The sequence below is a fragment of the Grosmannia clavigera genome (genome assembly GCF_000143105.1).
Source record: "Grosmannia clavigera kw1407 unplaced genomic scaffold GCSC_142, whole genome shotgun sequence".
Classification (NCBI taxonomy): domain Eukaryota; kingdom Fungi; phylum Ascomycota; class Sordariomycetes; order Ophiostomatales; family Ophiostomataceae; genus Leptographium; species Leptographium clavigerum.
In genome coordinates, this window is record NW_014040799.1 from 132,901 (window position 1) to 160,324 (window position 27,424).

Here is a 27,424-nt window from a genome sequence, read left to right on the forward strand (position 1 = left end):
TCGACTACTCCGTACTGCATCAAACAAACGGGCAACCCTTTTGGAACGAGTCAATGCGTTACAATGGTCAAAACCCATCTTGTCATAATAAGATACTTAGTAACACTGTAAATCCCGAGAGGGCTTATAGATTGTGCGCAACCACTAGTATATGTAAAAGAAGCGATATGCATTCCATAAAGCAAAACATACAACTGTAATACTCTGTACTGCGGAGCAAGATGCGGCTTGCCGGATTAACAAGCTTGGGACATTCCGTATTAAACGATGTTAGATTTTGGTTGCCCCACTCAAATAATAACTAACGCTGGGAACGTGCACTTCATAACGGCGCGACCCCGATTTTCGTGCCCACATCCTGCGACAAGATTGAAGCAGGGTTGCCTACCCGTAAGATAAGATACATATGTACATAGACGTAATGACATACATAGTATCTTACATACTGCTGCGCTGCAGCCTGGATACGAGTCCGAACGTGAAGCGACAATGCGCAATACGAAATGACAAGGTCCGGAAAATAAAAAGAAAGGACAGTTTAGGAACAAGGCCAGGCGCAAGAAATAAGGGGTGTTAACATAAAGAAAGAAAAGGAGAAGTCTTTCTATTCGTAAGAGGAGAGGGGAAGGACGCAAGATCCGCTCGAAGATGTCCTTTGTTTTTGTTATTTGTTCAATTCTGGTTGGGCGGCCAATCATAAAAAAGAACAGCGGAAAGAAGGCAAAACGATGGGTGGAGTATTTTTTCTCTTTAGAAAAGAATGCTTGACAGCCGCAATCAGGAAGCAGCCAGATAGAAAGCAACACCTGCCCACCAAAGCTGTTGTGTTGCCGTCTTTGCTATCGGCCACTAGTCATATTGGAGCGCTAGTTAGTGTTGGTGGTTGTGGTTCTAGGTGCCACAGGTGGCTGTGCGCATATAAGTAAGATAATACGGAGTATGTAAGATAGGTTAGATCGGCGAGACGAATCAGGAGACGTGGTACCCCCTGGGAGGGGGTGGCCGGTGCTCACCTTTCCGATCACATACATGACTTCCTGACCGGAGAGAGCAGCACCAACACCTATATCTTACAGATACCCATTCAAGAGATTAAAAGTGCGCGAATGCACTGCGTAAGACACATACCAGTACGCGTGCACGTGAAAGGAACCATCCAGTGATAACGGCCCGTGGAACAAAACCGGGGTGTCACGAGACGTGAAACACTATGCAAGGAGGGAGGCGCTGGCTGGAGAGCTCTTCCGTATCCTGCGGATTTATCAAAGCATACATACGGAGTAGGAGGATGGCAGTGCCTGCTGGCGAGTGTACCTCCACACAACGCGAAGACTTGCCAGAAGACCAACTATCAAGACGCCCTGTGATGACTGCGTGCAGGCAGGATCTCCATTAGCCGTGTCGGGCAATCTGCCATTGATCTTACATCGGGGCGCTACGAGAAGGGGTTGATTTGATACCCAGTCCTGATTTCGCTGCAGCGCCTGGGCCACTTGGCTATGGGTGTATGGTGTCGGTCCCTCGTCTCGTCGCCTTCTCTTCCCGGTCTTTGTTCTGTGCCTCATGTGCTGTCCACGCATCCCCACTAAAAATAACACGCAGCCCAACCGCCGCTAACGAGGCGTGTGATTTTATTATTATTCTCTTAATATTTTTCGCTCTTACCCGTTTTAATAATAAAAAGAATGCTGCGACCGCACGCACTTACTGATTGCGCCGCGACCCCCGCTCTCATATATAAACAAGTCGCCCGGCAGGCGCGCAGCTGCCCTCTCCCTCCCCCCGTTGCTTCTCTTTCCGGTCTCTCTTCCTTCTCTTCTCCTCTCCTCTCGTTCTTCAACAGCTTTGGATTGAACATCATTCACACCCTTTCAAAACTTATTCTATTACACCGCGCAAGCTCCCACTATCCAAGAATCCCGTCGCGCCCACGCTTCTCGCAACGTCCCAACATTTCATTCACCCACACCACATCAGCAAAATGCCTCCGAAGAAGACTGAAACCGCCGCGGCCAAGGCGAAGGCTGCCCATGCCTCGTACCAGGTTTGTCGCCGCGCTCAATGATACCGCGACACGATTTAATTTGCACTGTCGCAATGTGGATTTTGCGCTAACTCTCGTCGCAGGATATGATTACGGATGCTATTGTCTCGGTAAATACGCACCATTCTTTGCAGCGTATAGTCACCTTTGCCCATTTTCTGTCTGCATGTCATGGCGCAAGCTTGTCTCTTTTTTGCGACGGATTTTTTGTCTGCTGTGGCTCCCCCGCGCGCTTTGTTCCCAGCCTAGCCTCCATTTGACCGCAGCATTCGCTAACGCAACCGCAACGGATCAGCTCAAGGACCGCAACGGATCAAGGTAAGTCGCCGTCGCGCCGGCTGCGCTTCCCTCTCAATCTTCATTCAGTAGACTAACTCGACCGCCAGCCGGCAATCGCTGAAGAAGTATGTCAAGGCGAACAACAGCCTGTCCGTTACGGACACTATGTTCGATTCCCTGTTCAACAAGGCGCTGCGGGCCGGCGTTGAGAAGGGCGTTTTCGAGCAGCCGAAGGGCGCTTCAGGCGGCACCAAGCTTGCCAAGAAGGCTGCCAAGCCAGCCCCGAAGAAGGAGGCCGACAAGGTGAAGAAGCCCGTTGCCAAGAAGGAGGTCAAGAAGCCCGCCCCCCCTAAGAAGGAGGCTACCCCTCCCAAGAAGGCTGCCGCCAAGAAGGAGGTGCCCGCTCCCAAGAAGGCTGCCCCGAAGAAGGAGGTCAAGAAGGCTGCCCAGAAGAAGGCACGTTGACCTTGTTTTAGTGCATCTCACCCCATACTTGCGGCCCTTTATTCTAACACATCTCTAGGCTGCTGCTGTTGCTGCACCCGCTCCCGCTCCTGCTCCAGCCGCCGAGAAGCCAAAGGCCAAGCCGGCGACGAAGTCAGGCCGCGTCTCCAAGCCCGTTGCCAAGAAGGCTGCGGCACCGAAGAAGGCTGCGTCGAAGAAGGAAAAGTCTACTGAGTCGGCATGATCTGCTCCATACCCTGTTCTTTTTTGTTTCTTTTCGTGAGCGCAAATGTTGTCTGCTGCACAGGTTGTTTTTATAGTTACGTGTGATGGTACCCCCTTCTGGTTTGAGATCGGCGTTTATTGGTATCTTGGAAGGCGACGGATGGTGGCGGGCAATGGTATATCTTGAGTGTGTACGTGATATATAAGTACGTCGGGTTGATTATTGCGTTTGTCCGCCTGGAGGAGGCAGGAAGGCCGGGAGCAGTGTTTGTGGGATTGAAGTGATTGTGTCAAGTCTCTGCATGGTTGATTGTTACGACTGCTTCTGCGCACATATTTTGCTTACACTTTTATGACGGGCTTATATTAGCTGTTTTTCAACAAGGCTTGATTGATTTTCCGCATCTTGCTGGTGTTGTCCAAGTCGCAAGTTCTGCTCCGGCCCCGCATAGAAAGATACGGAGTGCAGAATTTGCGTATTTTACATAATAATAAGCTTTGTGCGCATAGGTTCTGAGAGGAGCCAACGTCGCAGCCTCGACATCTCTTAAAGCCTGCAACATCAAGTGGTGCCGGAACGCGTCCTGGCCAATGTTGGCGAGATACAAATCGGAAGCACAGGGGTCGTGTTTACCATTTAGGAAAGGGGCAGCGCATCACGTGTGCCAACCAGCATCTGGATAAGATAAGGCCACGAAATTGCAAGATATGTATTACTCCATACTCCGTGCTCGTACGTCGTATATTCTTACATACATACGGAGTACTCCGTACTCCGTACAGTATCGAGTTTCAAGCTACGACTCAATCGCCCCGAAACCTCCTCATCGCGCGTGCTTGATAACATACTTTGCCGGGGCGGTGTCGACCCGCTAAATATTCAAGTACTGCCGCTAACAACTGTCCAAGACGCCAAAAAGGCCGCACACCGTTTTTTCTCAGCTTCGTTCTGTCGCTTTGGCTCGTCTTCTTCATTTTAGTGCGTCAGATTGTGCGATCACTACCGACATACTGATTGTACTCGTACAGACCATCCCGTGCTTAGAACGGACATGCTTTTGACAAGATATGTGTGTACCCACTCGTTATCGTCAAATAACACGATACTACGGAGTACTGTATGTAATTCCGACAGGTTGCGCATGGAATTGCCGTGCCAAGCTACGGAGTACTCACAGAGGAGGCCCTCCCCAGACCCACAGGTATTGCACGCATCTTGTCTCATGCTCCCTCAGAATGGTTCGGCCTGGTATGTAATAGCATTTTCCCATAATGTTGAATACAAAAACGGCCCACATTGCGATATGCGATCTGGCAGCTGACAAAGCGCTTTACTTCGCGGGCAGCGAGCAATTTATTGCATACGGCCAAAAATAGGACCCCACCTGCCTGCACCGCCCCTCCCAAGAGCCCCGTCCAGTTAGCTACTCTGTCCTCCGGCCCCCTCCTTTCCGTCCGTATCCGTACTGCCCGAAGGTGGTCGATTTGGCGAAGAGACAGAGGCACCTTCCATCTTTGCCGCCTTTACCAAAACGTGCGTTCTTTTCCGCGCAACCTTTTTGCTTCTCTGTATATTGTCTACCTTGCCATCTTCGGATTGCTTTGCCAGGCGCTGGGACCATACAACGAACCCACAGTTCACCGTAATCGTTTGCACGCACGCACGCGTCATTCTCCAGCCCAGTCTTACGACAACACTATAAAGTCGCTTGGCATTTTCCTCTAGGCAGCAGCACTTCCCCTAGCAGTAGCAGAAGCAGAGCCGCAAATTTCAAACCCCGACCAAAGCAGAGTCGATTGAAGAACAGAAGCATTGGGCAGAGGGGAAGACGAGCGGAAACAAAGAGCCATAACGCTGTATTGAGAGTGACCATGGCGACAGGCTGAAGCTTACATTTCTGCGGGTTGCATCTTCCCTTCCACTTATTATCGCCTAGCTCATTATCCATCTTCTTTCTTTCAATCCGCTTAACTCTAGGGCGCTATTGACAGAAGCCACAGCGCAAAGCCGCAAGTGCCCTATATTTTCAACCGGCGTCCCAAGTCCTCGACAAATTCCCCAGCGTCCAACGGCTGTACCCCGCAAAGCACCTCTGATACAGAGCCTGGCCGCCCAGAAAGCAACGCGCGCTTCCTGTCTCTCCACGCACCACAACAGCCATGGCGGAAACCTCAATTACGTCCAACAATCCGTTCCGCCGAAGATCTGCGACACCCTCTGCTGCTGTCGCATTGCCATCGGGAAACAGTCTCCCTCCTTCTGCTGGGCCAGACCTGCCGCATTTCAGCGGTGCCAAAGCTGCCGGAAGCTCCGGTAGCTCTGCCGCAGCCTTCTTGTTCGAGCAACACCTGCAGAGTCTCCAGCATCCAACCGGCGATGAGTTTCGAGATCAGCTCCGGGCACTCCCCAAATCCACCGAGGCTCCGCCGTCTACCACCTTTCTGAATCCCAAGCCGGTGAAGAAGGTGCGAGTGCAGTCGCCTCCCTCGTCACCAGAATCCGTCGATGCCGACTTTGAAGCTCGCTTTCCCGCTTATGGGGCTGCAGACACGGCAACAGCCAGCGTCAGCGGTACGGCTAAGTACGCTGTGCACTTTGCAGATACTCCTGGCTACGACGAATACAGCAGCGGCTCCGAAGACACGGATGACGACCGGGCGCCCCAGTCTGGCCGAGATTTACCTACAGTACCATCGACACAGCCGGTGCCGACTCACAACCCCTTCCACAAGACACTTGGAGCCACGCAGCCGGATAAGAAGGACGAAGGTGGGGAGTCTCCCGTTCCAGCCTCAATTGCGCCTGCAACTGCCCCAACTGTTGGGAAAGCGCCCCTGAACGTCGACGCATTCAGAAGGCTGCTGATGACAGGCCAAGCAGATGGTAGCGGGACGGGAGTAGGAGCAGCCGGAACCGATTTGGGGAGCTTCACCGACGCCTCTTCGACCTCGAAACATTCGACTTTCGACACGGCGCATATACCCTGGGATTCTCCGAGGTCATCCCACGAGATCTCCGGAGCAGAAGATGACCGAAGCAGGTTTGTTCAGGGACCGCATACCACCCCATCACAGAGACAGACTCCGCGCAAGAAGCCGCCACCACCGAGCTCCCGTCATGGGAAGCTGATCAGCTCCACGCACAATGTGAAGGAAGCAGCCGATGAGGTAGCGGCAGCAATGACATCACCCCACCGCCGAACCAGTGGCGGCAGCATCCGGCCATCTTCCTCGTCCTCCGATATGAACAAGCCTCTACCGGTGCCACCCATACTCCGAAGCACAGGCGAGAAAGCTGAAAGCCTCTTTGACCGCGAAATCGCAGGGAGGATACCAGAAGTCGACATCAACCTGGATGCTCTTGATGACGCCGTTTCTCACCCGCACCCACCGACGCCCCCAAACGCCTCGCACGCCATTACGCTCTCAATCTCCCCCCCACCTTCGAAACCGGCAGCTGAGTTGCTTGCCTCTTCACCACCACTAGCACTACCGGCTCCGACACAGACGAAAAAGCCTACCCCTCCACCTCGGCGGCAGATGGCTCATGCCAGGTCCGACAGCAGATCAAGCATCCAGGATCGGGTTCCCTCTGCGCAGTCATTGCCGTCGTGGGCAGAGAGTGCACAGGACCGGTCCCCCGAGGCTTCACGGCGGTCCTCGTTTGAATCTACACGGTCAATATCCTCCAGCCTCAGAGTCACCATCAACGCGCCTGCGCCACCACCTCCACGACGACCTCATCATGCAGCGCGGCTGCCAACGTCGTATATCTCCCCTACGGTTCAATCGTTTCCTTCCATGCCGTCAGCAGCGTCCAGTCCGTCCATCGTGGTGGATGGCAACCGCAGTTCTTTTGCCTGGAATAATGTGAATGTTTCAGGACAGGTCCAGCCAGTCACGCCGACCACGCTGGGCACCCATTTTCTTGAAAGTACAAGTCCCGGGGCTGAAGTGGTGCGCAGAGATGCTGTCACTGTGTCCGGGCTGGTCGGAAGTGTGATATCTGGGAGCGCTACACCGGCAAAACTAGCCAAGCCACCACCACCGCCGGCACGAAGCATTTCTGTTCGAAAGAAGGAGAGCAAGACAGGACAGGTGGGCGATTTGGCCAGCGGCACCAGTGGGCGTCCATCGAGCGTCCTTGGTGTAGATGCCTTGTCGCATCGCGTGCAGGCACATCTGCATCAACATCCACCACCACCGCCACCGCGGGCGCGAGGTAGCAGCCGGGGAAGTACCGATGGCCCGCTTAATGCAACAGATGGGACAGTGACGCCACGAAAAGGGAGCAACGAGAGCAGTTACAACAACCCGTCAGCCAGCGCCATCTTGGCCGATCTGAGCGCTCTGCAAAGAGAGGTTGATGCCTTGAGAGGGCAGTTCTCGAAGTAGCAAGGAGATTGGAACGATGTATGGCTTAGATCACCTGGCCTTGAGTTTGCCCCGATCAGCTATTTCAAGCGTGTTTGTGTTTAGGCCTTTATTTTACACCCTGTCCTGGGAAGCAGTGGCGGCCGTGCCATGGAGCTGTGAGACGAGTTATCGGGACACGAGCATTTGCTACGACACGATGAGACGAAGACGTGTACGGCACGGCCTTGTATAAATGAAATGTAGCGTGAAACATACTTTAGATGTGCAGAGTAGAGATCTGCCATTTTTTTTTTAGAGAAAATAAGCATGTCCAATCGGCGAGAGAGGCGATTGGTCTAGTCAATATAGAGTGCGAGTCCGTCAGATGCTGCCGGCTGCAAGTCGCGGCCCATGTCTGCGCCACTGACTATTGCAGAGAGCGAACTGTCGGTCGGAGTCTGTGGGCCACTCTACCGGGCCGTCAAGCGAGCTCATCCATGTGCGTTCCTTGTAACGGCGTCCGCGCCAGCGCCCCGGCCACCGGTGTGCAGGCATCCTCAGATATTCCTGGATCGCAACGTGCAGCCTGCTGATCTTTCTGTGCCGGGGACAGGAGCAGTCGGCTGTGCTGTCCTGGAGGGGACGGTCGAGGTCGAGGGGGATGATCTCAGCAGGGAGAGATCGACGGCATCCACCAAGGACATGGTTGTCCGTCAGACACGGCAGCTGGGCAAACGGGACACCGTCGCAGCCACCCGTCTCTCCTCTGCTGCCTTTCTCCATCTCGTCCTTCGGCACCGCCCAGTCTTCGTTCCCGTGTGTATACAGACCTCTCGGCCGGCTGCAGATGGTGGTCAGTCCGGAGTTATCGCCAGCCTCCTGCTTGCCTATGGCGGCACCGGTAGAGCGATGCAGATTCTCTGCCTCGTCAGCTCCTTGAATGCCATCCCCGTTACGGCCTGGTGCTTCCTACGCAGCGACTTTCGGAGTAGCTTCGGCTCTCGCCGGTTCGTCGTACAGGCATTTCACCCAGGCTTGTACTGTATCTTCGCCATCTGCTTCTACCAGGTGCAGATTAAGCTGCGCCAGTGACGCTGCAAAGGCCGCGACAGACATGGGCTGTTCCTGATAACCGTCGATATCGTTTGCCCCCATGCACCTCCACGGCGGAGTGAAGGACATATGTATAGGAGTGAGACAAGTTAAGAGATTTGTGTTGTTACATAGGCTCGCGCCCGGTCGGCGATTTGTAGGTAGGTCGAACAGGAGATATCTGATTAGGGAATGCGTAGATAAACAGTGAGGTAGGGTACCAGGAAGATGAGAGAGCTGAAGAAGGGGTATGCAGTCAAGAGAAAAGAGACCATTTGCGGGTGTAGATCATCTGCATAGCTAAGCTGCCTTATAAGGAAGTGGCGATGGCGTCGCCCGTGCTTGCCTCTTATGGTGACAGGTCAAACCTGATCGGTTAGCCAGGGTTGGTAAAGCTGTTCGGTCAAAGATGGGGTTGAGTTGGCATTAGGGGTATTTTATTTGAATAAAAACAATAAAGCTACAGGCGTGACGATATCCGCATAGTGGCAAGTAAAAGAAACAACTCGAAGAAAACAGCATCGTAATATGACTTCGCCGCAGTGACAGTAAGCGTTATCGCCTGTCCCTTCCTCTACTTCTCCCCTCAAACACAGAGACCCTCATACAATTCGTAAAACGCCGCAGAGCACATGCAAAGCACACAAACAAGGAAAGCCCAGCCCAGGAGCTCAGGAGCTCAGGACGGCAGTTGGCTCCGGCTCCAGGAAGTGGATGGCCGTGGGCCCGGGGTCTAGGAACCGCACACGTCTGGATGATGTCGGGGCGGTTGGGATGGAGGTCGGTGATGGTGGCGTGGCCGCATCGTGTGCAGCGATTGGTCGTGGTAGTGGTAGCGATTGCGGTTGTGATGTTGGTGCAGCACTGGCGTCTGCTGTCGCTGCAGCGAGGGCTAATGCCTCGGTCACGCGCACGGCTTCTTCCTCTGCCGCAGCTGCTCGGGAGCGGCGCAGCAGACTGCGACGGGCACGTGCTTCGCGCTCCTCGCGTTTGCGGTAGTCGGCCAGCTGCTGGCGGCGCTTTACGGCACGGGCACGGGCAATGGCTGGGGTCGGCCGGAAGCCGATGCCGTTGACACCGGTGCCGTCGTCATCAGCATCGTCCGGATCGTACACGGTGATCTCATCTTCCTGCCACGTGAGCGAGGCTCGAAGGGCGTCGACGACTAGGCGCGACGGAGATGGAGAGGGCGAGAATGGCCGGGCTCGGCGCCCAGGACTCCTGGACGAGTCGTTGTCGCCACTGCCACCAAGCCCTCCCCATCCTGGCTCCTCTCCTAGCAGCCGGATCCGCTTGCGCTTCGTGGGCGAGCTGTCGGCTGCTGAGGCTGAGGGCTCCTTCTCGTCACCGCTGCTTCCGCCAATGGCTAGATTGCGGAAGCGGTGAGCAACACGGCTGCGGGGACTGCTGCTTCCATCCCTTGCTAGCATGCTGGACAATGGCTCGGCATATGGTGACGGTAGCTCGTGTATGGACCTGGTGTCCAGCTGCAGTGTTTCGGCAGAGGGCGTGGTGGGCATGCTGATGGGCCGAGGGAAGAAAATGGCAATGTTGCTGCTGCTGTTGTTGCCGTTGCCGTTGCCCTGATACTCGGTGAAGCGCTCGTCCCGCTTTCGCTTGGGAGTCCCGACATTGGGCAACGTCTGCATAGGCAGCGGGGAGGGCGAGTTTGCATTCATCTCGACGTCAACGAAATTGACAGATACGAGGGGCCGTTGGTGGTTTTCGTTCCGACAAGTTGATTAGACTGGCTCGATCTTGTTCCTTGTCGTCAAGGAAGACGTGACGGTCACATGGTCATGATAAAGACATGCTCCTCTTCAACCGTTCCTGGGAATATTGGTGTGTGACAAAATCGGGACGAGCAGGTAAAGAAGAAAATGGAGATGAAATCGAAGGCGTGCCTGAGTGCTATTGTGACTGGTGACGTTGATGAGGGGCATTAGCCGGTCAGGCTGTATCCTAGGGTCGGGCACCTTAGCCAAATTCGATTCAATTGGGGCTTTGCTCGAAGAGTGCCGTTGTTAAGGAATGAACCAAAGGGATGGATGACATCAAGGTCAGGTGACGGGTCATGTGAACGCTGTGTTCCACGAGCGCCCAGCTGTTCTACTCGTACGGGCTGCCAATCATATCTTCGCCCCATTGTTGCTCAATTGTCACTATGGAAACTGGCGAGAGCAGGCAGGTATTCCGAAAACACTGAAAACAGCAACCGCCTCAGAAAGGAAGCTAGAGGTGGAGTATCAGAGCCAGCCATCCTTCACTCGAAGGAGCAAAATTAGTAGGGACGAGGGCCCTGCGAGCTCTCATCCCAGTGCTCAGCCTGCATAGCCTTATGCCACCGTCTGCCACCTTCTGCCGTCTTCCTTCCTTTAATCCTAGTTTCCCGATGTCCTGACTGACTCCAGATCCGGTCCCACCTGACTTCGGAATACCCAAATATGTCCCGCCCAAGAAATATAAACCACCCGAAAACAGAAAAAAGAAAACCATTTGTTCTAGCCCCCTATTGTATCTTACAGAGGTTCCTTGCAGATCAGCATCAAAGCCAAGAAAGCGCAGAGCCGCAGCTCGCAATGTGGCAAGAAACATAATACCCAAATCTGGTCCTCGTAAAGCTCATCAACCGTTTACTGATGGTACAAGAGCGCGATAATAGCAGGCCGCTCAGCTGCTCCCGAAGAAGACGTCATCGTTGTTGGTGAACATGCCGTACTCGTCGTCAAACTTGCTGGTGTTCAGCATGCTGAGCCCCGAGTTGTCGAGCTGCACCAGCACATCGTCCGCTGTGTAGGCCTTCATCAGCATCACGTCATCATCCAGAGGGCCGGCTGTGAAGCCGCCCATATCCATGCCCAGCGGGCCACATCCTCCCGCCGTCAGTGGAGCACTCAAGCCAATCGAATCTTCCTCCGCACAGCTCGAGTTGGGGTCCAATTCAAAGTAGTGTGTGGAAGAATGCGGCGGTGAGCTCGACGCTGACAGCTCTGGGGGTGTGTTGGGATGCTGTGTGTAGTGGCTGGCTATGCTCTTGGCGGGGGATGCAGGGTGACTGGTGGGAAGCAGGCGGTCTTCGCCGTCCCGCTCCTTCGGTCTGGGCTCGCCACTGTTCATCGACGCGTGGGACATGTGCGAGTAGTGGCTCATTGCTGACGGCGAGGCCGCGAGGGCGGCAGCATGCTCAGACGGCGACACAACAGGCATCAGGTTCACCATTTCCTCAGCAGAGATGCCTGCACCCGGCATCGGGGCTGACGAGACCGTCAAAGCGTTCGGGTTCATCGTGCCGCTGTTGGTTCTATGCGGGGTCGTGGTGGTCAGGCCGAAGCCAATGTCCAGCATAGCGTCATCAACCATGCCCTCGAAAGGTTCATCGTCGAATGCATTGTCCGAATCGTCGGTCCGTGGAGAGTTGACGGCTGAGCTGTCTGAATAGCCAGAGTGTGATGACATCTCCGGAGACGATGACAGCATTCCCCCGCTAGAGTCCGAGGCCGACTTGTGCTTCGACCGCGTGCGAGAAGACTTGTCACGGCGCTCGTCGACGCTCGGCCGTGTCTTGCGCGGACGGCCACGCTTGCCAATCTTGCGAACGGCTCCGTCAAAGGCGCCGATGCACATGCCGCGCTGGCGATGGCGGGTCAGCGCGTCATGACGCGCAAAGTTGTTCCCGCACTCGCAAGGGTACGGCTTGACGCCGGTGTGGATTTTGGCATGACGCTTCAGGTCGTGCTGGCGGACAAAGCACTTCTGGCAGTGTGGACATTGGTACTGGCGGTCGTTCAGATGCGTCTGGACGTGCGACTTGATGTTCTCCTTGCGGCCAAAACGCTTGTTGCAGTTGTCGTAGAGACACCGCCACTTGCCATCGACCGGGTTGGGCCCATCAATGTACGTGGCAATGTCGTCCAGTGTCACGCCGGTCTCGGTTCTGGTCTCGTCAATGTTAATGCTCGCAATGCTGGCGGCGCTGACGATGCTGGCCATCGACTCGTTGCGTCGATGGGCTGGCCGCCGGCACATTGTCGCCTGTTCCTCCGCCGAAAGGCCTGTCGCAAACGACTGCATAGTCAGGTTAGAGTCGAAGTCAGTCGGCCACATGTCTGTCTTGTTGCCAAAAGCACCCTGGCTGACGATGCCCGAGCCGATCGTGTTGCCATCAAAAACGCCCTGGATGGATGCCGGAGTCGGCTGCTGCGAAAGTGGCGGCGACAAGTGCTGCATGTCGGAAGGCACTGGAATGACGGCATAGTTTCCTGTCTGGATCTTCATAAACTCCGCGTTGACGTTGCTCATGTTCATGAAGTCTGCCGGGGTCAAGGGCATCTGCATCATGTTGGGATGGGTGGGATTTGCCATAGCCTCGGCCTGGTGGCGCATGTCGTCAAAAACACCCGACGACCGGTTGGCCCGGTTTCCGTGGTTGCGGACCGGCTTGATTGTCTCCTCCATCGACTCATCATAGTCGTCCGAGAATCGTGCCATCCGGGCGCCATCGACTTGCTGTGACATGCTCTCCTGTGAAGTTTCCGTCGGTGTTGGGGGGAAATATTCTGTGCGGTCAGCCTCTAATTTTCTACCCCTGGCCTTCAGGACAATCTACACCGCCGACTCACTGGTTTCATGCTGGTGCGGGGGCGTGGTAGGTCTGCCCATCCCGTCCACGGCCAGGGACTCGAACTTGACGACGCGGTCCATGATGGTGTTGCTGATTCTCCGCGACCCGCGCCGAGTGCTGGACGTGTCGTCCTCGGACACCCAACCTTGGGGCGAAGCGGCGACACCCATGGGAGCCGAGCTGGCCGTGTCCTGGAAGGACATGAACGTGTTCGACGGAAAGCCGCCGTCTGTATCGGGACTGCTGTAGAGCTCAAAGCCGGGCTGTCCAATGGGCATGCCGTCGCTGGAGAGGGCTCGCCTCATCATCACGGCAGTGTGCCCGTTGGCGTATTCGAGTTGAGCAGCTGTGCAGTCCTGCTGCTGTTGCTGCTGCCTCCTTGCAGTCCCCTGGCCGCCAAACTGCTGGGAGTTTGACGGGATCATTACTGGTGTCCCCTGGGGCGAGAGGAGGAAGGCCTCCTCTCGGGACTGCTTGACATAGGGCTGGCGCGTAGGGCCCGGGCGTACTGTGCGTTGCCGCTGCGTTTCTCGCATATCGTGTTGTTGTTGTTGTTGTGCTGTTGTTGATAATCCTTGGTTAGTGGCGTTGTTACTTACTGTGCTGTTACTGAATTCCTGCCGGAAGTTGTTGCTGTTGCTGTTGCTGTTGCTGCTGTTGCTGCTGCTATCGTCTGCCGCCGTTGTCATCGTGAAGAGCTGGTGCCGCTGTATGTGGTGTTCCATCTGCTGCTGGCGTTGTACGTTCTGTTGCAGCTGCTGACGCCTTGTGTCCAGGCTCTGTCCTCTGCGGTGACCCAACTGGCGAGCGGGCTGTTGCCGAGGTATCGGTGCTTGTTGCATCTGTGCGGACTGAAACTGTTGCTGCTGTTGCTGCTGCATGACGATGGCAACACTAGCAGTGTTGGGCAGGTTGTTGGACATCTTCATGGCTTCAAAGGCTACCGGCGTCGACTGTTGTCTCCGGTGTAGCCTTTTGCGTGCCTGAAGAGCACCTGTGCTGGAGTTGGTGGATGGTGGGTTGGACAGCATTGTTAGTCGTGTGAATTATCTTTTTGGTACGAGAAGTAGAGTTCGGAATTTTAAAAGGTCGGCTGAATCGTTGTCGATACTGTTGTCGTAGTCGTTGTTGTTGTCAGTATGTCGATCTTTTTTGTTATTGTCGATGTCGAAAGTGGTCGCAATTAAGCGGACTTGTCGATATATAGGTTCCGAGACTGGGGTCATGTTAGTTGTGGGCTTCTTGCGGGCCTGCATCTTGATGCCTGCACTTACCTCACGCAGTGGGCAAGCCAGAATGGCCGGGCAAAGGGCGAGATCCCGCGGTTGTGCTCAGTCGCTTTGGACTGTTGTCAATATGCGCAATTTGGGGAGAGGTTATGCAAGATGGTTGGTGGGTAAGAGGAAAGTAGGCTCCTGCTGCTCTACCTAGTAGATACAGACAGGGATTTCGGAATTGACTCGAGAATGGTATTGGGGATTTTATGGAAGCTCTTGTGAAGTTCTTGAGAAGCTTTCGGAAGCCGGCTAGCTTTTGGGCTTGCTTTGCTTCTCCCCTCGTGTTTGTGATAAACGAGAGCGAAATAACAAAGAAAGTTTCTTGCAGATGAGAGGTTTGTGATTCTGAGAGAGAGAGGAAGTTGTGAGATTGCAAGAGGAAGTGCAGGATGAGAGAGGTATGGAGTTTAATGGAATGCTGTTATGGTTACCGCCTGATGTAAGATAGAATAAAACGCTTGTGACGATGGAGTTAAGATGCCGGGGGAAGGTGCAGTGGTGCTGTTGACGTCTGTTGCCCAGCAACGACAGTTTATACATCGTGTTTGAGGAGTGACGCCCGCCCATCGCAACCGAAATGGCGGACTTGCGTGTAGGGATGAGAAGCTAAGATTGGTCCAAGCTTTCTGGTGTTCCTCCCTTTCAGGCCCAGACAGGGGTTTTCGGCCACTGCACATCCCCGTATTAGCGCCCGAAGGTGGACCAGATGTACTTGTAATACTGTCCAAGCAAGAGACGGGACTTGCGAAGAGCTGTGCTACTTACTCTGTAGACGCTGCACCTTACGAGTCCCCTGGCAAGATCTCTCTTCCATTGCGACGCCAGTATTTTCTTTTGCGATCGGCATACTCGTACGCGGCATAACGATTGTCAACGTATGTAGGAAGATGAAGCCGTGAAGACCACCTGCTATGTACGGGCGACACAATGCTGCTAGAAGCCCGAATGAGTGAGGCAATCACGGTTGCTAGACAAAAAGTCGCAAAATAAAACAAGATGTCGGCCAACTTACTTGTTTCGTCCCTTCCTTCCGTCTTGACGTGTTCATTTGAGCGTCCTGCGCTACTATTTAGTAGTCCACTTTGCCCTTTTGCGCAAGTATGCGGAGCTGAATCTGGAACATGATCTACTCGCAGAGCATCTTACGTTTTCTTATGTCATTAGCTTGCCTTGCGGGCGGAACTTTGCACGGCCATGTATTCTGACGCACTACGAAGTGGCCCTCGCCTGCCTCTTATTCCGCCAGCCGGTTCCACCATAGACGACAAGGCTGCGCACGCTGTGGATTTCATTTGGCACAAGTCTTTTCTTTCTTCCAGGGGCTTTTCCTCTCATATATCGACAAGTGAGACCGAATATTGATAGCTTGAACGGATATTGTGTTTATCAATCACAGCTGTGATGTTGTTGTTGCGTCTGTTTCCAGGACTACGATGGATCACGGCGCTAAAACAGGTGCGATGAGAAGTAAACAGTCGCGCCCTGTTCTCGAGTCCAAGAGATGAACTTGCTGTCGGCATCCCATAGAGCGACAGGCTATTTGCCTCGCTGTCGCACTGCTCTGACGACGGTTTCTGCATCGCTGCACGGTCTGGACGGGCCACGCTCGGTCCTGTCAAGAGACAGGAATGGAAAAGCGGTGGCTTGCCGGGCGAGATGCACGAGTCAAGAAACGACAACGACGACGACAGCCCCGATTGCCACATGCCAGCCGCCCGCGGAGGCTAATACGAGCATAGCACAAGTGGACGTGTCTCGAATGCCATGTCACTAGACGTCGTAAGCCTCTCGTCGGCCAGGACACTGCGACAGCGCCTGTCGCTTGTCATTCATTTATATGAGCACAGTTTCTCGCTGTCGTATGCATACTTTTACGATATGTATCGTACTCGCACGGAGTACAGCAGCCCAAGATGCGGATCGTCCACGTTGCCCCGTATCTGGGGCTGTTATTGCTGTAGGCGTTCATGCAGTGTAGTGGCATATGCACGATATTGCGGATATTACTATAGTTGCATACCGCCATTATTGGTCGCAGTCGCAGGCAGGCAGGCACAGCATTTCTAGTGGGGGACGACCCCGCGCTAGCGGCCAAAGTGCGCTCAATCCCGCTGGAATGGTCGTATGGGCTAGCACTATCTAATAATCAATTTTCCCGTCACAAGGACGCCTGGGCTCATTTCGCTGCTGTTATCCGCTCGCCGTTTCTGAGCAGTCCGTAATATTGGCCCGTGCATCTCCAAGACAACAAGAGCGCCCGAAAAGTTCCACACCCTTTTTTCCGTTTCGTGCACACAACGCACCACACCAATTCGAGGGAAATACTCGTAAGATACTCGTGCGGCTACCTTTCACGACCTAGGGCAGAAGCAGCCCATTCTCCTTGGCTTTGTTTCTAGGCCTGTCCTAATTGTCTGCTCCTCATTGGACCGCCTGTCCGCATAACATCGGACGATCCACGATCCTCTGTCCCCTCCCCCCCTCTTGTTCCGGAGGACTCTCGTTCGACGTGCTTGCCTCGGCTCTATATCCGCCAGCCATATCGACAGGGGGACACCTGAGACATAACTGCGACTCTGCAACTCTCGTGTCTGGACGGCATCCCATCCACACATCACCATGTCCGGCAACACCGTACGAAACACGCCGAGCCGTGGCCAGGCCCGTGGGGCCATCCCCTTCAACAATGGCGGCAGCAACAGTCCGGCTCCCACGTCCAGCATCCCACGACCCGTTCTTGAGCCGCCGCACGGCGGCAGCCATCCTGGACCGGCCAGTGATGTTGGAGGCCCCTCAATCAGCGCCAGCCGGCAGAAGCAGTCAAAGCGCGACGAGGTGTGTTGTGGGAGAGAAAGGAGAAAGAAAGAGAGAGAGAGCGCGCTCCTTGTATACCCCTGCTGACTCTGCGCCCAGGCTATTCGTCGCAAACTCGAGAGCGACCTGAACAAGAAGAACAAGAATCCGCAAGGCCGTGCCGGTCGCTCCCGCAAGGCACCGCCCGGCACCGTTCTCGCGCTCAAGCCCAGCCCGGCTCTGCAGATCAAGCCGAACACGACGGTGGCCGAGGCGGCGCAGCTGATGGCAGCCAAGCGCGAGGACTGCGTGCTGGTGACGGATGATGACGACCGCATTGCTGGCATCTTCACGGCCAAGGACCTGGCCTATCGCGTCGTGGGCGCAGGCACCAAGGCGAACTCGGTGACCATCGCCGAAATCATGACCAAGAACCCGCTGTGCGCGCGTACGGACACCAGCGCCACGGACGCGCTCGACCTGATGGTGCGCAAGGGCTTCCGCCATCTTCCGGTCATGGACGAGAACCAGGACATCTCGGGCATTCTCGACATCACCAAGTGCTTCTACGACGCGATGGAGAAGCTCGAGCGCGCCTACTCATCGTCGCGCAAGCTGTACGACGCTCTCGAGGGTGTGCAGTCCGAGCTGGGCACGAGCCAGCCCCAGCAGGTCATCCAGTACGTTGAGGCGCTGCGGTCCAAGATGTCGGGCCCCACGCTGGAGACGGTGCTTAACGGCCTGCCACCCACCACCGTCAGCGTCCGCACGTCGGTCAAGGAGGCCGCCCAGCTGATGAAGGAGAATCACACGACCGCCGTGCTGGTCCAGGACCAGGGCGCCATTACCGGCATCTTCACCAGCAAGGACGTCGTCCTTCGCGTCATCGCCCCGGGTCTCGACCCGGCCAACTGCAGTGTCGTGCGCGTCATGACGCCACACCCCGACTTTGCTCCCATGGACATGAGCATCCAGGCTGCGCTGCGCAAGATGCATGGTGTGTGGTCACTTGCTTCCTCTTCCCTCTTGCCCTCCCCTGCATCATGACGTCCGCTGACCGATTCCTCTCCAGATGGCCACTACCTGAATCTGCCGGTCATGAACGACGGCGGAGAAATTGTCGGCATGGTCGACGTGCTCAAGCTGACGTACGCCACACTCGAACAGATCAACACAATGGCCAGCGGCGACTCCGAGGGCCCGGCCTGGAACAAGTTCTGGCTCTCGCTCGACCACGAAACTGAGTCCATGGTCTCGGGCGATGGCAGCCACCACCACACCCACAACACGAACCTCGGCTCGCGCATGATGTCGCCTGAGCTGAACCGCCACCAGCGTGTCGACAGCGTGGCGCCGGGAGATTCTGCCTCCCATGTCGGCATCGAGTCGCCGACGCGGTCGTTTCTTGCTCCTCCCACGCCGGAGCTGCCGCCCAGCGAGACGCCTTTCCCGTTCAAGTTCAAGACTCCGAGCGGCCGCGTGCACCGTCTGCAGGTGACGGCCACGCATGGTGTTGCAGTCTTTGTGGACAATTTGGCTGCCAAGCTTGGTCTCGCGGAGGTGCTTTCTATCGGCGGCAAGCCCGATGTGGAGGACGGCAAGATTCTGGGGTCCGGATTTGCCATCAGCTATCTCGACGACGAGGGCGACAGCGTTTCCATCACGGCCGACCAGGACCTGCTAGAAGCCATCTTGCTGGCACGCCAAAGCCACCAAGAGAAGGTCGACCTCTTTGTACACGACCCAGAAAAGCCGCCAATGGCCTCAACACCGGTCATCACGTTGGAGCCGGCTCCGAGCAGTATTCGAGAGCGTCGGCGCGGCGGGCGCAGCACGATAGACACATCTGACTCAGAGGAGGAGGACGACCGTAGCCACCACAACAAACGGCGGCATCACCGTGGCGGCCATTCACAATTGGGCGGCCCGGGCGGTGCTTATGGCGCAGAGGAGCAGCTGATTGCCGGCGTGCCGAATGATCTGCTGCTGCCGGGCGCCATCGTGTCGTTGGCTGTTGTCATCCTGGGCGTTTTTACCATTTCGCGGTTGACCAGATGATGGGAGAAAGGGCGCGAGGGTTTGTTCAGGGGCGGCTATTCTGAGCGAGAACGCATTTTTTAAAGACGTGTATTACAGAGAGGCGAAGGCGAGAACGAAAGCAGATCATCCCCAATGCAGATTCCTGTTATTATTAGTTAAAAAGGCTTTCGGGGATCGTCTAGAACGCTCGTAGTGAAGTAAGCAGCCAATCGGACGTCGGAATTGGCCGGTGGGGATTAACGTAGCGCCGAAAAAAACAGCGCAAGCTTCAATTTTCGACTACGCCTGACATTGTCCACGCACAACCGGCCATCCGTACCGATGATGGTTGATGCACCTGCCACCATGATAATCCGGAGTGTTGCACGGAGGGGTAAGCAGTCTGTCTTTCGATGGACGTTCTATGAAGCTGTTTGCTGACCGGGCGTGTTGTGAGTCAGTCGGCCGACCGGCACCTTTTGTCCTGCACCCGTTGTGCCAGCGGGCGCTGCTGTCGACCGGGACAACGACGACGACGACGACGGCTGAGAAGATGGCGACTGGGATATCCGCCGGAGAGCCACGAGCACAAGAGGCGGCCCAGGGTGCGGTGCCAGTGGCAGCACCGGTGGCCGGACGGGCGGCATGGGGCCAGCGGCGACGGGGAGCCGGTCAGCCGGACACGATTGCGCAGGACTACATCGCGATGACGCGGCTGCAGCGCAAGACGCTGCGGCTGGGCTCGGCAGTAGAGAGACGATATGTGCCGGGCGACCTGCTGCGGGACCCGCCAGCACCGCGGGACGTGACGCTGGAGCTGCTGATGGCGTCGCAGACGCACATGGGACACCATACGTCGCTCTGGAACCCGGCCAACGCGCGCTACGTTTTGGGCGTGCGCAGTGGAGTGCACGTGATTGCATTAGAGCAGACGGCAGCGCATCTGCGACGGGCGGCGCGGGTAGTGGAGGAGGTGGCGTACCGGGCCGGGCTGATCCTCTTTGTGGGCACACGACGCGGACAGATGGACATTGTAGTACGGGCGGCCGAGCTGGCTGATGGCTGCCACTTGTTCACCAAGTGGACGGCCGGCACGATCACGAACCGCGACCAGATCCTGCGCAAGGCAGCGCTGCGCATCGTGGACGAGAATGATGTCGAGACGGACGGCGGCGACGGACTGGTGTCGGATCTGCGGCCGCTGGTGCCGGACCTGGTCGTCGTGCTGAACCCACTCGAGAACCATGTGCTGCTGCACGAGTGCGCCATGGCTACCGTTCCCACCATTGGCGTCATCGACACCGACGCCGACCCGGCCCGCGTCACTTACGCCATTCCGGCCAACGACGACAGCCTGCGCTCCGTCGGCGTCATCGCTGGCGTGCTCGGTCGTGCTGGCGAGATGGGCAAGAAGCGCCGCCTGCGCGATGCTGCCGACGGCGTCGTCGCCTGGACCATCCCGCCTGACCTGGCCAAGCTCATGGGCCGCGCACCCACCGAGGACGACGAGGACGGTCAGGTCGCCGGCATCGGTGGCCTGCGCCGCCGCAACTGGCTGCTGCAGGCCGGCCGGCTGTTCTAGAGAACAGTCTGACGTGTACATGTATAAAATCAAAAGCAAAATGCTATCTGGCCCGTTGGCTCCACATCCTACATCGTACTATTAGCATCGAGTGTCAATCAGCCGTGTGCCATGTCAGCCGGTTAGTGGGGTCGTCTATGCTACAGCGCTCTCTTACAGGCCCCGCGGCTTGGACCCACAGACCGTTCGCTCCGAATTGCGCCCTCTGCCCTGGAGTTGTGCTGTAATTCTCTCTTACATACGGAGTATTACCGGACTCTCTCTGCAGCCCCTCCTCTCGAACAATCTCGGATTCTCGACAAGAAATCGACAGGAAAAGCCTACCATCCCCAACGCTTTTCTGTCTTTTCGTTCGGAGCAACGCCTCTTGCGCCCTTGGCTCGGCCCTTTCACTCCCAACCGTTATTTGCTTAGCCTCTGTTGCCTGGCTGCCTGAACACGAGCCTGTCGAATCAGCGGCGCGGCTTTTTTGGACCTCAGACTACTTCTTGCCGTTTTCGCTCTTTGCTCTTCGCTGCTTCCCTAGGCTGGCCGATCTGTGCCCTGGATTTCGATTAGATCTAGAGGCTTCTTCTATTTTGCTTCATTCTCTTTCTGCCTCATTCTCATCCCACCTCACCTCCCGTCAGCCCAGCTTCCGCCTAGCTCCAGCGCACATCGTTGCTCGCGCTCGTCTGTCGAGCGTCCCTCCAACTGCTGTGCTTCCCCGAGAGGTGCGTTTCTCACCGCCGCACTGACTGCTGGCTTCCAGTGTTCTTCTCTGTCCCGTGTCTTGGCATTGCGAAGAGCGTCCTGCTTTCAGAACCTCGGCTGACTCTGGTAGAAGACGCGCGGGAGTAAGGTGGCCGCCCTAACTGCGGGCTTGCACACGCTACCCCTCCACCATGCCTGCCATTATGGACGACCCCGACGCGGCTACAATCTACCGCGTTTCGGGGGCTCCGCCATACCCCGACCCGCAGAACCCTTTGCTCCCGGCTAATGTGGTGCCCCGTCACGTCACGCTGCGTGACCGCCAGACGGTGGCCACGGTCGTGCCGTTTGCCTCGCGCACGCAGGTGCCGCCGTCGCTACTGCTCTACCTCAGCGACCAGTTTCGCAAGGAGATCGAGGGCGGCGATACGTACCCGATGATCGACCCCATGCCATTTGAGAAGTTTGCCAGCTACTGGTTCCAGAACTTCGGCGCCATCATGCTGCTCGGCCACATTGATCGGTCCGAGGACGTGGTGGAGGGCCGCGACTGGAGCAAGGAGTGTCTGGGCAGCTTCTACATCAAGCCCAATTATCCCGGCCGCAGCAGCCATGTGTGCAATGCCGGCTTCCTCGTCACCGATGCGTCGCGCAACCGTGGTGTAGGCCGGCTGATGGGCGAGTCGTACTTGGAATGGGCCCCTAAGCTGGGCTACACCTACTCGGTCTTCAACCTGGTCTACGAGACCAACGTGGCATCGTGCAAGATCTGGGACGGCCTTGGCTTCAAGCGCATTGGCCGCGTCAAGGGCTGCGGCAACCTCAAGAGCTACCCGGGCCGCCTGGTCGACGCCATCATCTACGGCCGGGACCTGGTGCAGGGCGCCGACGCCGACGATCTTGTGAGTGATGACCGTTTCGACAAGATCAAGTACTACCTCAAATACGGCGAATATCCCAACGGGGCTGACCGCGCCGAGAAAAGCAGACTCCGTAGTGCCGCCACCACCTACAAGCTGCTCGACGGCGACGTCCTCATGCTCAAGGACAAGGAGGTTGTCTCCAACCCGGACCGCCAGTTCGCCATCGCCCGCGAGATTCACCTGCAGCAGCATGCCGGCATCAACAAGACCACTGCCACCATTGCCGAACGCTACCACTGGACCCGCATCAAGGACACCGTCTCCGACGTCATCCGCAACTGCACCCACTGCAAGGAGCCCGCCAAGATTGCCGCCTCGCTTCCGCAGAACATCCCGGCCGCCGCTGCAGCTGCTCCACCGGTCTCCAACCCAATGTCTTCATCCTCCGTCCCGTCTGCCGGTCCTGCAGCCGCCCCTACTTTGCTTTCCTCCGCCATCTCTTCCGGTGCTGCCACCACTTCCTCTACCACTGCATCTTCCTCTGCTTCTGCCTCTGCTTGCACTTCCGCGTCTTCTTCCATATCTCCCTCCTCTATCGCCACTGTCGTGCCCTCTTCCACCGTCCCCATGGAGCAGGACGGCCGGCCGTCCGACGAGTCCACACATCCACATGCACACCTACACTCTCACCCACACACGTCGCCACAACCGCCGCCACCACCGCCGTCCGCCTTCGCCGTCACCCCGGACAGCTACAAGGGCATCCGTGGACCCGTGTCTGCCATGTCCATCGGCCAAATCTTGCGCGCCCCGACAGAGTCTCCTATACCGCCCCATGCCGCCCTGCCTGGCCACAACCCCATGCTTCAGGACCAGCCACGCGGCCTGCATCCGGCCCAGCATGGCTCCCGTCACGTTCTCGACGCTATGCTGCCACTACCTAATCCTCATGCGTCTGTCGCCTTTCAGCCCATCGACCCCAAGATCATCAGCCAGCCGTCTCCTCCGGGCCACCCTCACCATCACCAGCTCCAGCTCCACCACCAACAGCTCGATCACCAGGCCACACACCACGTCGTCCACAACACTCACACCGTCCACACCCATCCTGGCTTGGTACAAGCGCACAATCCTCACCACCACCAGATGAACCAGCCGCTCAGCCACCACAACCCACACAGTCAACACCACGGAGCCGTTGTCCACAATGTCGTTCACGGTGACCCGTTCTCCACCTTCCACGACGCCGATGTCCACAGTCCACATCACCAGATGAGTCAGCATCACCATCACCACGCTGCGACAGATGCCTTCACGTCCCTTCTCAATGCCCCGGACGATGACGGTATCGTCAGCAGTGACGGCGGTAGTGGCCCGGGAGGCAGCGGTGGCGGCGGCGGCGGGGGACAGCACCATGGTGGCCATGCTCACGACCACAACCAAATGCACGGCCACCAGCAACACCTAGCCCATCAAGGGGTGCACGATCCGCGCATCGACGACGACGAAGCCGAGCGAGAGGCTGCTGTTGACCGCGACCTGGACATGTTGCTCGAGCCGCAGGATGAGGACGAGGACGAGACAAATGCCGCCATTAGCATTGCTGCGGCTCAGCTTGGCAGCAACAGCAACGCCTGCATGCACGACAGCAACGATCTTAGAATTCCTGGAAATGGCGTGAACATCATGAACAGCGATAGCGGCGCTGGCCACCGCGACGCCGACGGTCTCGCTGTGGACGACATCATGGGCGCCATAACGATGCACAACGACGACGGTCACGGCCAGATGCACGTTCACCGGGCTGGTCACGGCAACACCAGCGACAACAGTGGCCACCTGGATGTCGGCAGTGGCAACGGTGGTGGCGGCCTCGACAACAACAGCAGCAACGTCAATAACAGCGCCCACAGTCTACGCCCGGGCATGGACCTAGAACCCGATCCGGACCCCATGGGAGCTGGCATCAATCGGTTCATTTCTAAGATGGACATCGGACGGCTGTTGTCATCGGAAGAAGCGGCACGTGACAGCGTGATGGGTGTCGGTGACAGCGGCATGGACGATATTGGTCGCAGGACGGCCGAGGACGATCGTTTGGACGAGATGCAATTCGGCGGCGCAACGGGATAACGGACCATGGAAAACGGCACGTGTCAACGTAGATAGATGGGACCCAAACCAAAAAGTGTAGGTTACGATTACATGGATATGTGGTTTTTAACAAAGCCAAAATAGAGAAGCGATCTGTTTGAAGGAAAGAGCTCGACAGCACCTGCTGTTTCATGGAAAGATTGCAGTGTGCCCTGGTAGTATTCGTACCTTCCGTCTGAGATAAGCGTGCCAGTCATGCCGTCTCTCTTCAGGCAAACGTGTCCTTTACGGGCTCTTCCTCTCGATCCGACAATGTCGTCCATTGGAAGCTTCACATGGTCACAATCATACTTCACTTTTTGTCTCCTCTGCGCCTTGAGAACCACACATGCCCTTTCCGGTCCAGTTCGACAGGTATATTTATCTACACATCCCGTCGTCTGCGCCGTGCGCCCACAGCATGTCGCCGACCCAAAGCCTTCATATCCCTCTTTCGAGTCCCTAAAGTTCCTGAAGTCCCTGATGTCTCCGCCTACCGCATCGGCATGCCACGGCCACGGCCCCGCAGAGCACGCTGGGCGGCACCTGGCGGGAGTCCGCGTGAGGGGGCCTGGGGCTGAGCGCTCTCCTCGTTGCGAATGGTCTCGTCGACGCTGAGGATCAGGCAGCTGGCCTCGGTGGCAGCCTGCAGGGCGTTGATCTTGACCAGGGCGGGCTCCCAGACAAAGCGCTCCAGCATGTCGGCAACGCCCTCGTTGGTAAAGTCGACGCCGGCCCAGGTGTGGCCGCGACGGTGCTCGACGCGCAGCGTGTTGAGGATGTCAGTGGCGTCGAAGCCGGCGTTGTCGCACAGCTGGCGCGGGATGACCTCGAGCGCCTTGGCGAAGCTCTTGATCACGGCCTGCTGCTTGTGCGGCACGTCGCGGTCGGCGAAGCGGTGCAAATACGCCGACACCTCCATCTCGCAGGCACCACCACCGCCGACGATACTGCGGTTGCGAATCGCGCGCTTGACAATCATAATGGCGTCGTGCAGCGAGCGCTCCACCTCGGCGATGAACTGCTCAGCACCACCGCGCAGCACCAGCGTGCACGTACGCGCCTGTGGGCACTCGGAGAACACGTTGAACCGCTCGCCGCCGATCTGGCGCTCCTCAAACACGCCGCACGTGCCTAGGTGCTCTGCCCGGATGTCCGAGCATGTCGACTGCACCGTCGCTCCCGTCGCCTGCACCACGCGCTCCATGTCGTCCGGAGCCACGCGGCCGGCGCAGAACACGTCGCGGTCCGCAAAGAACTGAGTCGCCAGGTCGCCGATCGGGAGCTTGCTGAGTACCACCTTGGCCCCGGTCTTGTATACCGCCTCCAGCTTGCGGTAGATGATCTGCCATTCCGCGTCCACAATTGCCTGGTACTCCGACACCTGCTCCACGCGCACTTCCGCATTGTCCTTCTCGGCCTTGAGCTCGAGCTCCACGTTTAAACACACGATCTTGGGCTTTGTGAAGGCCTTGGGCTGCTGCTCGAACCCGGCGTAGCTAAAAGTCTTCTTGAACGCCACGCCGTCGACAAACAACGAGTCCGTCAACGAGCCGCCTGGGATCTTCTTGATACCTATTAACTTCTCATCCAGGTCGTCCTGATCGAGAGCTAGGACGGCATCGACAACCACTGTGAAGGTTAGTAAAGGCCTGCAACCGGTGAAATATAAACGCCTTACTCTTTGTGAAAAACGTTGTGTTCCGCTTGATCAGCTTGCTGGTCATGGCCGTGGCTGCGAGCTTGCTTAAAGTCTCCCGGTGGTCTGCCTCGTTCGTGTCGACCGCAATTTCCTTGATCTTGTTGACAGCTATGGTGCAAGCTCTCCGAAGGCCCTTGATGATGATCTGCGCGCTGACGCCCTGCTCCACGTGCTCCTTCACCTCCTTGAGGATCTCGCCTGCAAGCACCACCACCGACGTCGTTCCGTCGCCCACCTCGGCATCTTGGGACCGTGCAATGTCAACGAGAATCCGTGCTGCTGGATGAACGATATCGAGAAGCTGTCATAATCTCATTATCAGTCGGCCGCTACATGCACGCAGGATCTGGGGGCCGAAGTTGTGTGAGCCGCCACGTACCTTCATCACTGTTGCACCGTCGTTGGTAATCGTCTGACGGCCGTTCGCGTCAACCATCAACAGGTCACCGCCGTAGGGACCAAGCGTGGACCTGATCGTTGCCTGCACCGCTAGGCACGCATTAATGTTGGACACGATCTGACCTTTGCCCTGCGAAGTGTCCGTCCCTACGAGGCGTGTGCGCACAGCCGGTTAGCCACATGAACGTTGGGAGAGGCACAAGGGGACATCCGGGGAGAACGGCTGCCAGATGGGAATGTGGGGAGAAGAGCACACGCACCCTCTTTGAGGACAATGATCGTGGGGGTTTGGCCGCCGAACGACATCGTTACTGTGGCAGAGACAAGTGCTCAGGCGTTTCCTAAGAATATACAGAGACCGCAGGCTGGCACTGAGAAAGCGGTCGTGTCGATGCGTGTCTGGCTGATATGTGCGGCGCTGGGGTTCGTGAGCGAGCCTCCAAATTTCACAGCTCCTATTAAAAAATTATGAAAACGTTGCCGCCTGCAGTCAGTAGCTTGCACCCCGCCAAAGCGCCTGCTGCGTTGTAATCACACTATATTAGTGCCTGAAGCGTTAGGCAGCTAATATTAACACGCCCTTTTCGTTAGAACCAATCCGCCAGCCCTTATGATCCTACTCACTAGACGTTGCAATTTGATTATTTGCAGCTACAAAAAGTCAAATGGGTATACAGGGCCGAATGCCTGGTGAGGGGTGCGACTCAAAATGAAAAGCGGATACAAGTGACTCCTTAGTGAGGCCTGGCTAATACAACCGAGCTCATGGAAAAAACTCCAGCAATAACGGTCCAGTGGCCAAATGGCAAGGCGCTTGGCTACGAACCAAGAGATTGCAGGTTCGATCCCTGCCTGGATCAATTTTTTAGTTTCTCTGACTTTTTTTTCGGAAACGAAAGTTG

At 56.7% G+C, this 27,424-nt stretch overlaps 9 protein-coding genes across 9 annotated transcripts; 6 read left to right on the plus strand and 3 right to left on the minus strand.

The window, feature by feature from the left end:
- Positions 1 to 1,981: 1,981 nt before the first annotated feature.
- On the plus strand, positions 1,982 to 3,011 carry CMQ_5416 (histone h1; the record flags this gene model as incomplete). Its single annotated transcript, XM_014317373.1, has 5 exons — positions 1,982 to 2,044; positions 2,128 to 2,154; positions 2,340 to 2,362; positions 2,431 to 2,755; positions 2,847 to 3,011. 5 exons carry the CDS (start codon positions 1,982 to 1,984, stop codon positions 3,009 to 3,011), a joined length of 603 nt encoding a protein of 200 aa, XP_014172848.1.
- Positions 3,012 to 5,152: 2,141 nt separating this feature from the next.
- On the plus strand, positions 5,153 to 7,387 carry CMQ_5423 (uncharacterized protein; the record flags this gene model as incomplete). The annotated part of the gene is made up of 1 exon (XM_014317380.1): positions 5,153 to 7,387. One exon carries the CDS (start codon positions 5,153 to 5,155, stop codon positions 7,385 to 7,387), a length of 2,235 nt encoding a protein of 744 aa, XP_014172855.1.
- Positions 7,388 to 7,759: 372 nt separating this feature from the next.
- On the plus strand, positions 7,760 to 8,440 carry CMQ_5422 (uncharacterized protein; the record flags this gene model as incomplete). The annotated part of the gene is made up of 1 exon (XM_014317379.1): positions 7,760 to 8,440. The coding sequence occupies one exon, from the start codon at positions 7,760 to 7,762 to the stop codon at positions 8,438 to 8,440; it is 681 nt and encodes a 226-aa protein (XP_014172854.1).
- A 671-nt stretch (positions 8,441 to 9,111) lies between these two features.
- Positions 9,112 to 10,089, minus strand: CMQ_5461 (uncharacterized protein; the record flags this gene model as incomplete). The annotated part of the gene is made up of 1 exon (XM_014317418.1): positions 9,112 to 10,089. One exon carries the CDS (start codon positions 10,087 to 10,089, stop codon positions 9,112 to 9,114), a length of 978 nt encoding a protein of 325 aa, XP_014172893.1.
- Positions 10,090 to 11,110: 1,021 nt separating this feature from the next.
- On the minus strand, positions 11,111 to 14,092 carry CMQ_5441 (c2h2 transcription factor; the record flags this gene model as incomplete). Its single annotated transcript, XM_014317398.1, has 3 exons — positions 11,111 to 12,996; positions 13,060 to 13,546; positions 13,661 to 14,092. The coding sequence occupies 3 exons, from the start codon at positions 14,090 to 14,092 to the stop codon at positions 11,111 to 11,113; spliced, it is 2,805 nt and encodes a 934-aa protein (XP_014172873.1).
- Positions 14,093 to 16,957: 2,865 nt separating this feature from the next.
- CMQ_5445 (cbs and pb1 domain containing protein) lies at positions 16,958 to 19,189 on the plus strand (the record flags this gene model as incomplete). The annotated part of the gene is made up of 3 exons (XM_014317402.1): positions 16,958 to 17,173; positions 17,252 to 18,128; positions 18,204 to 19,189. 3 exons carry the CDS (start codon positions 16,958 to 16,960, stop codon positions 19,187 to 19,189), a joined length of 2,079 nt encoding a protein of 692 aa, XP_014172877.1.
- Positions 19,190 to 19,492: 303 nt separating this feature from the next.
- Positions 19,493 to 20,732, plus strand: CMQ_5449 (40S ribosomal protein; the record flags this gene model as incomplete). The annotated part of the gene is made up of 2 exons (XM_014317406.1): positions 19,493 to 19,544; positions 19,612 to 20,732. 2 exons carry the CDS (start codon positions 19,493 to 19,495, stop codon positions 20,730 to 20,732), a joined length of 1,173 nt encoding a protein of 390 aa, XP_014172881.1.
- An 884-nt stretch (positions 20,733 to 21,616) lies between these two features.
- On the plus strand, positions 21,617 to 24,421 carry CMQ_5403 (histone acetyltransferase; the record flags this gene model as incomplete). Its single annotated transcript, XM_014317360.1, has 1 exon — positions 21,617 to 24,421. The coding sequence occupies one exon, from the start codon at positions 21,617 to 21,619 to the stop codon at positions 24,419 to 24,421; it is 2,805 nt and encodes a 934-aa protein (XP_014172835.1).
- Positions 24,422 to 24,914: 493 nt separating this feature from the next.
- CMQ_5440 (t-complex protein eta) lies at positions 24,915 to 26,828 on the minus strand (the record flags this gene model as incomplete). Its single annotated transcript, XM_014317397.1, has 4 exons — positions 24,915 to 26,053; positions 26,103 to 26,424; positions 26,503 to 26,669; positions 26,783 to 26,828. The coding sequence occupies 4 exons, from the start codon at positions 26,826 to 26,828 to the stop codon at positions 24,915 to 24,917; spliced, it is 1,674 nt and encodes a 557-aa protein (XP_014172872.1).
- Positions 26,829 to 27,424: the final 596 nt, after the last annotated feature.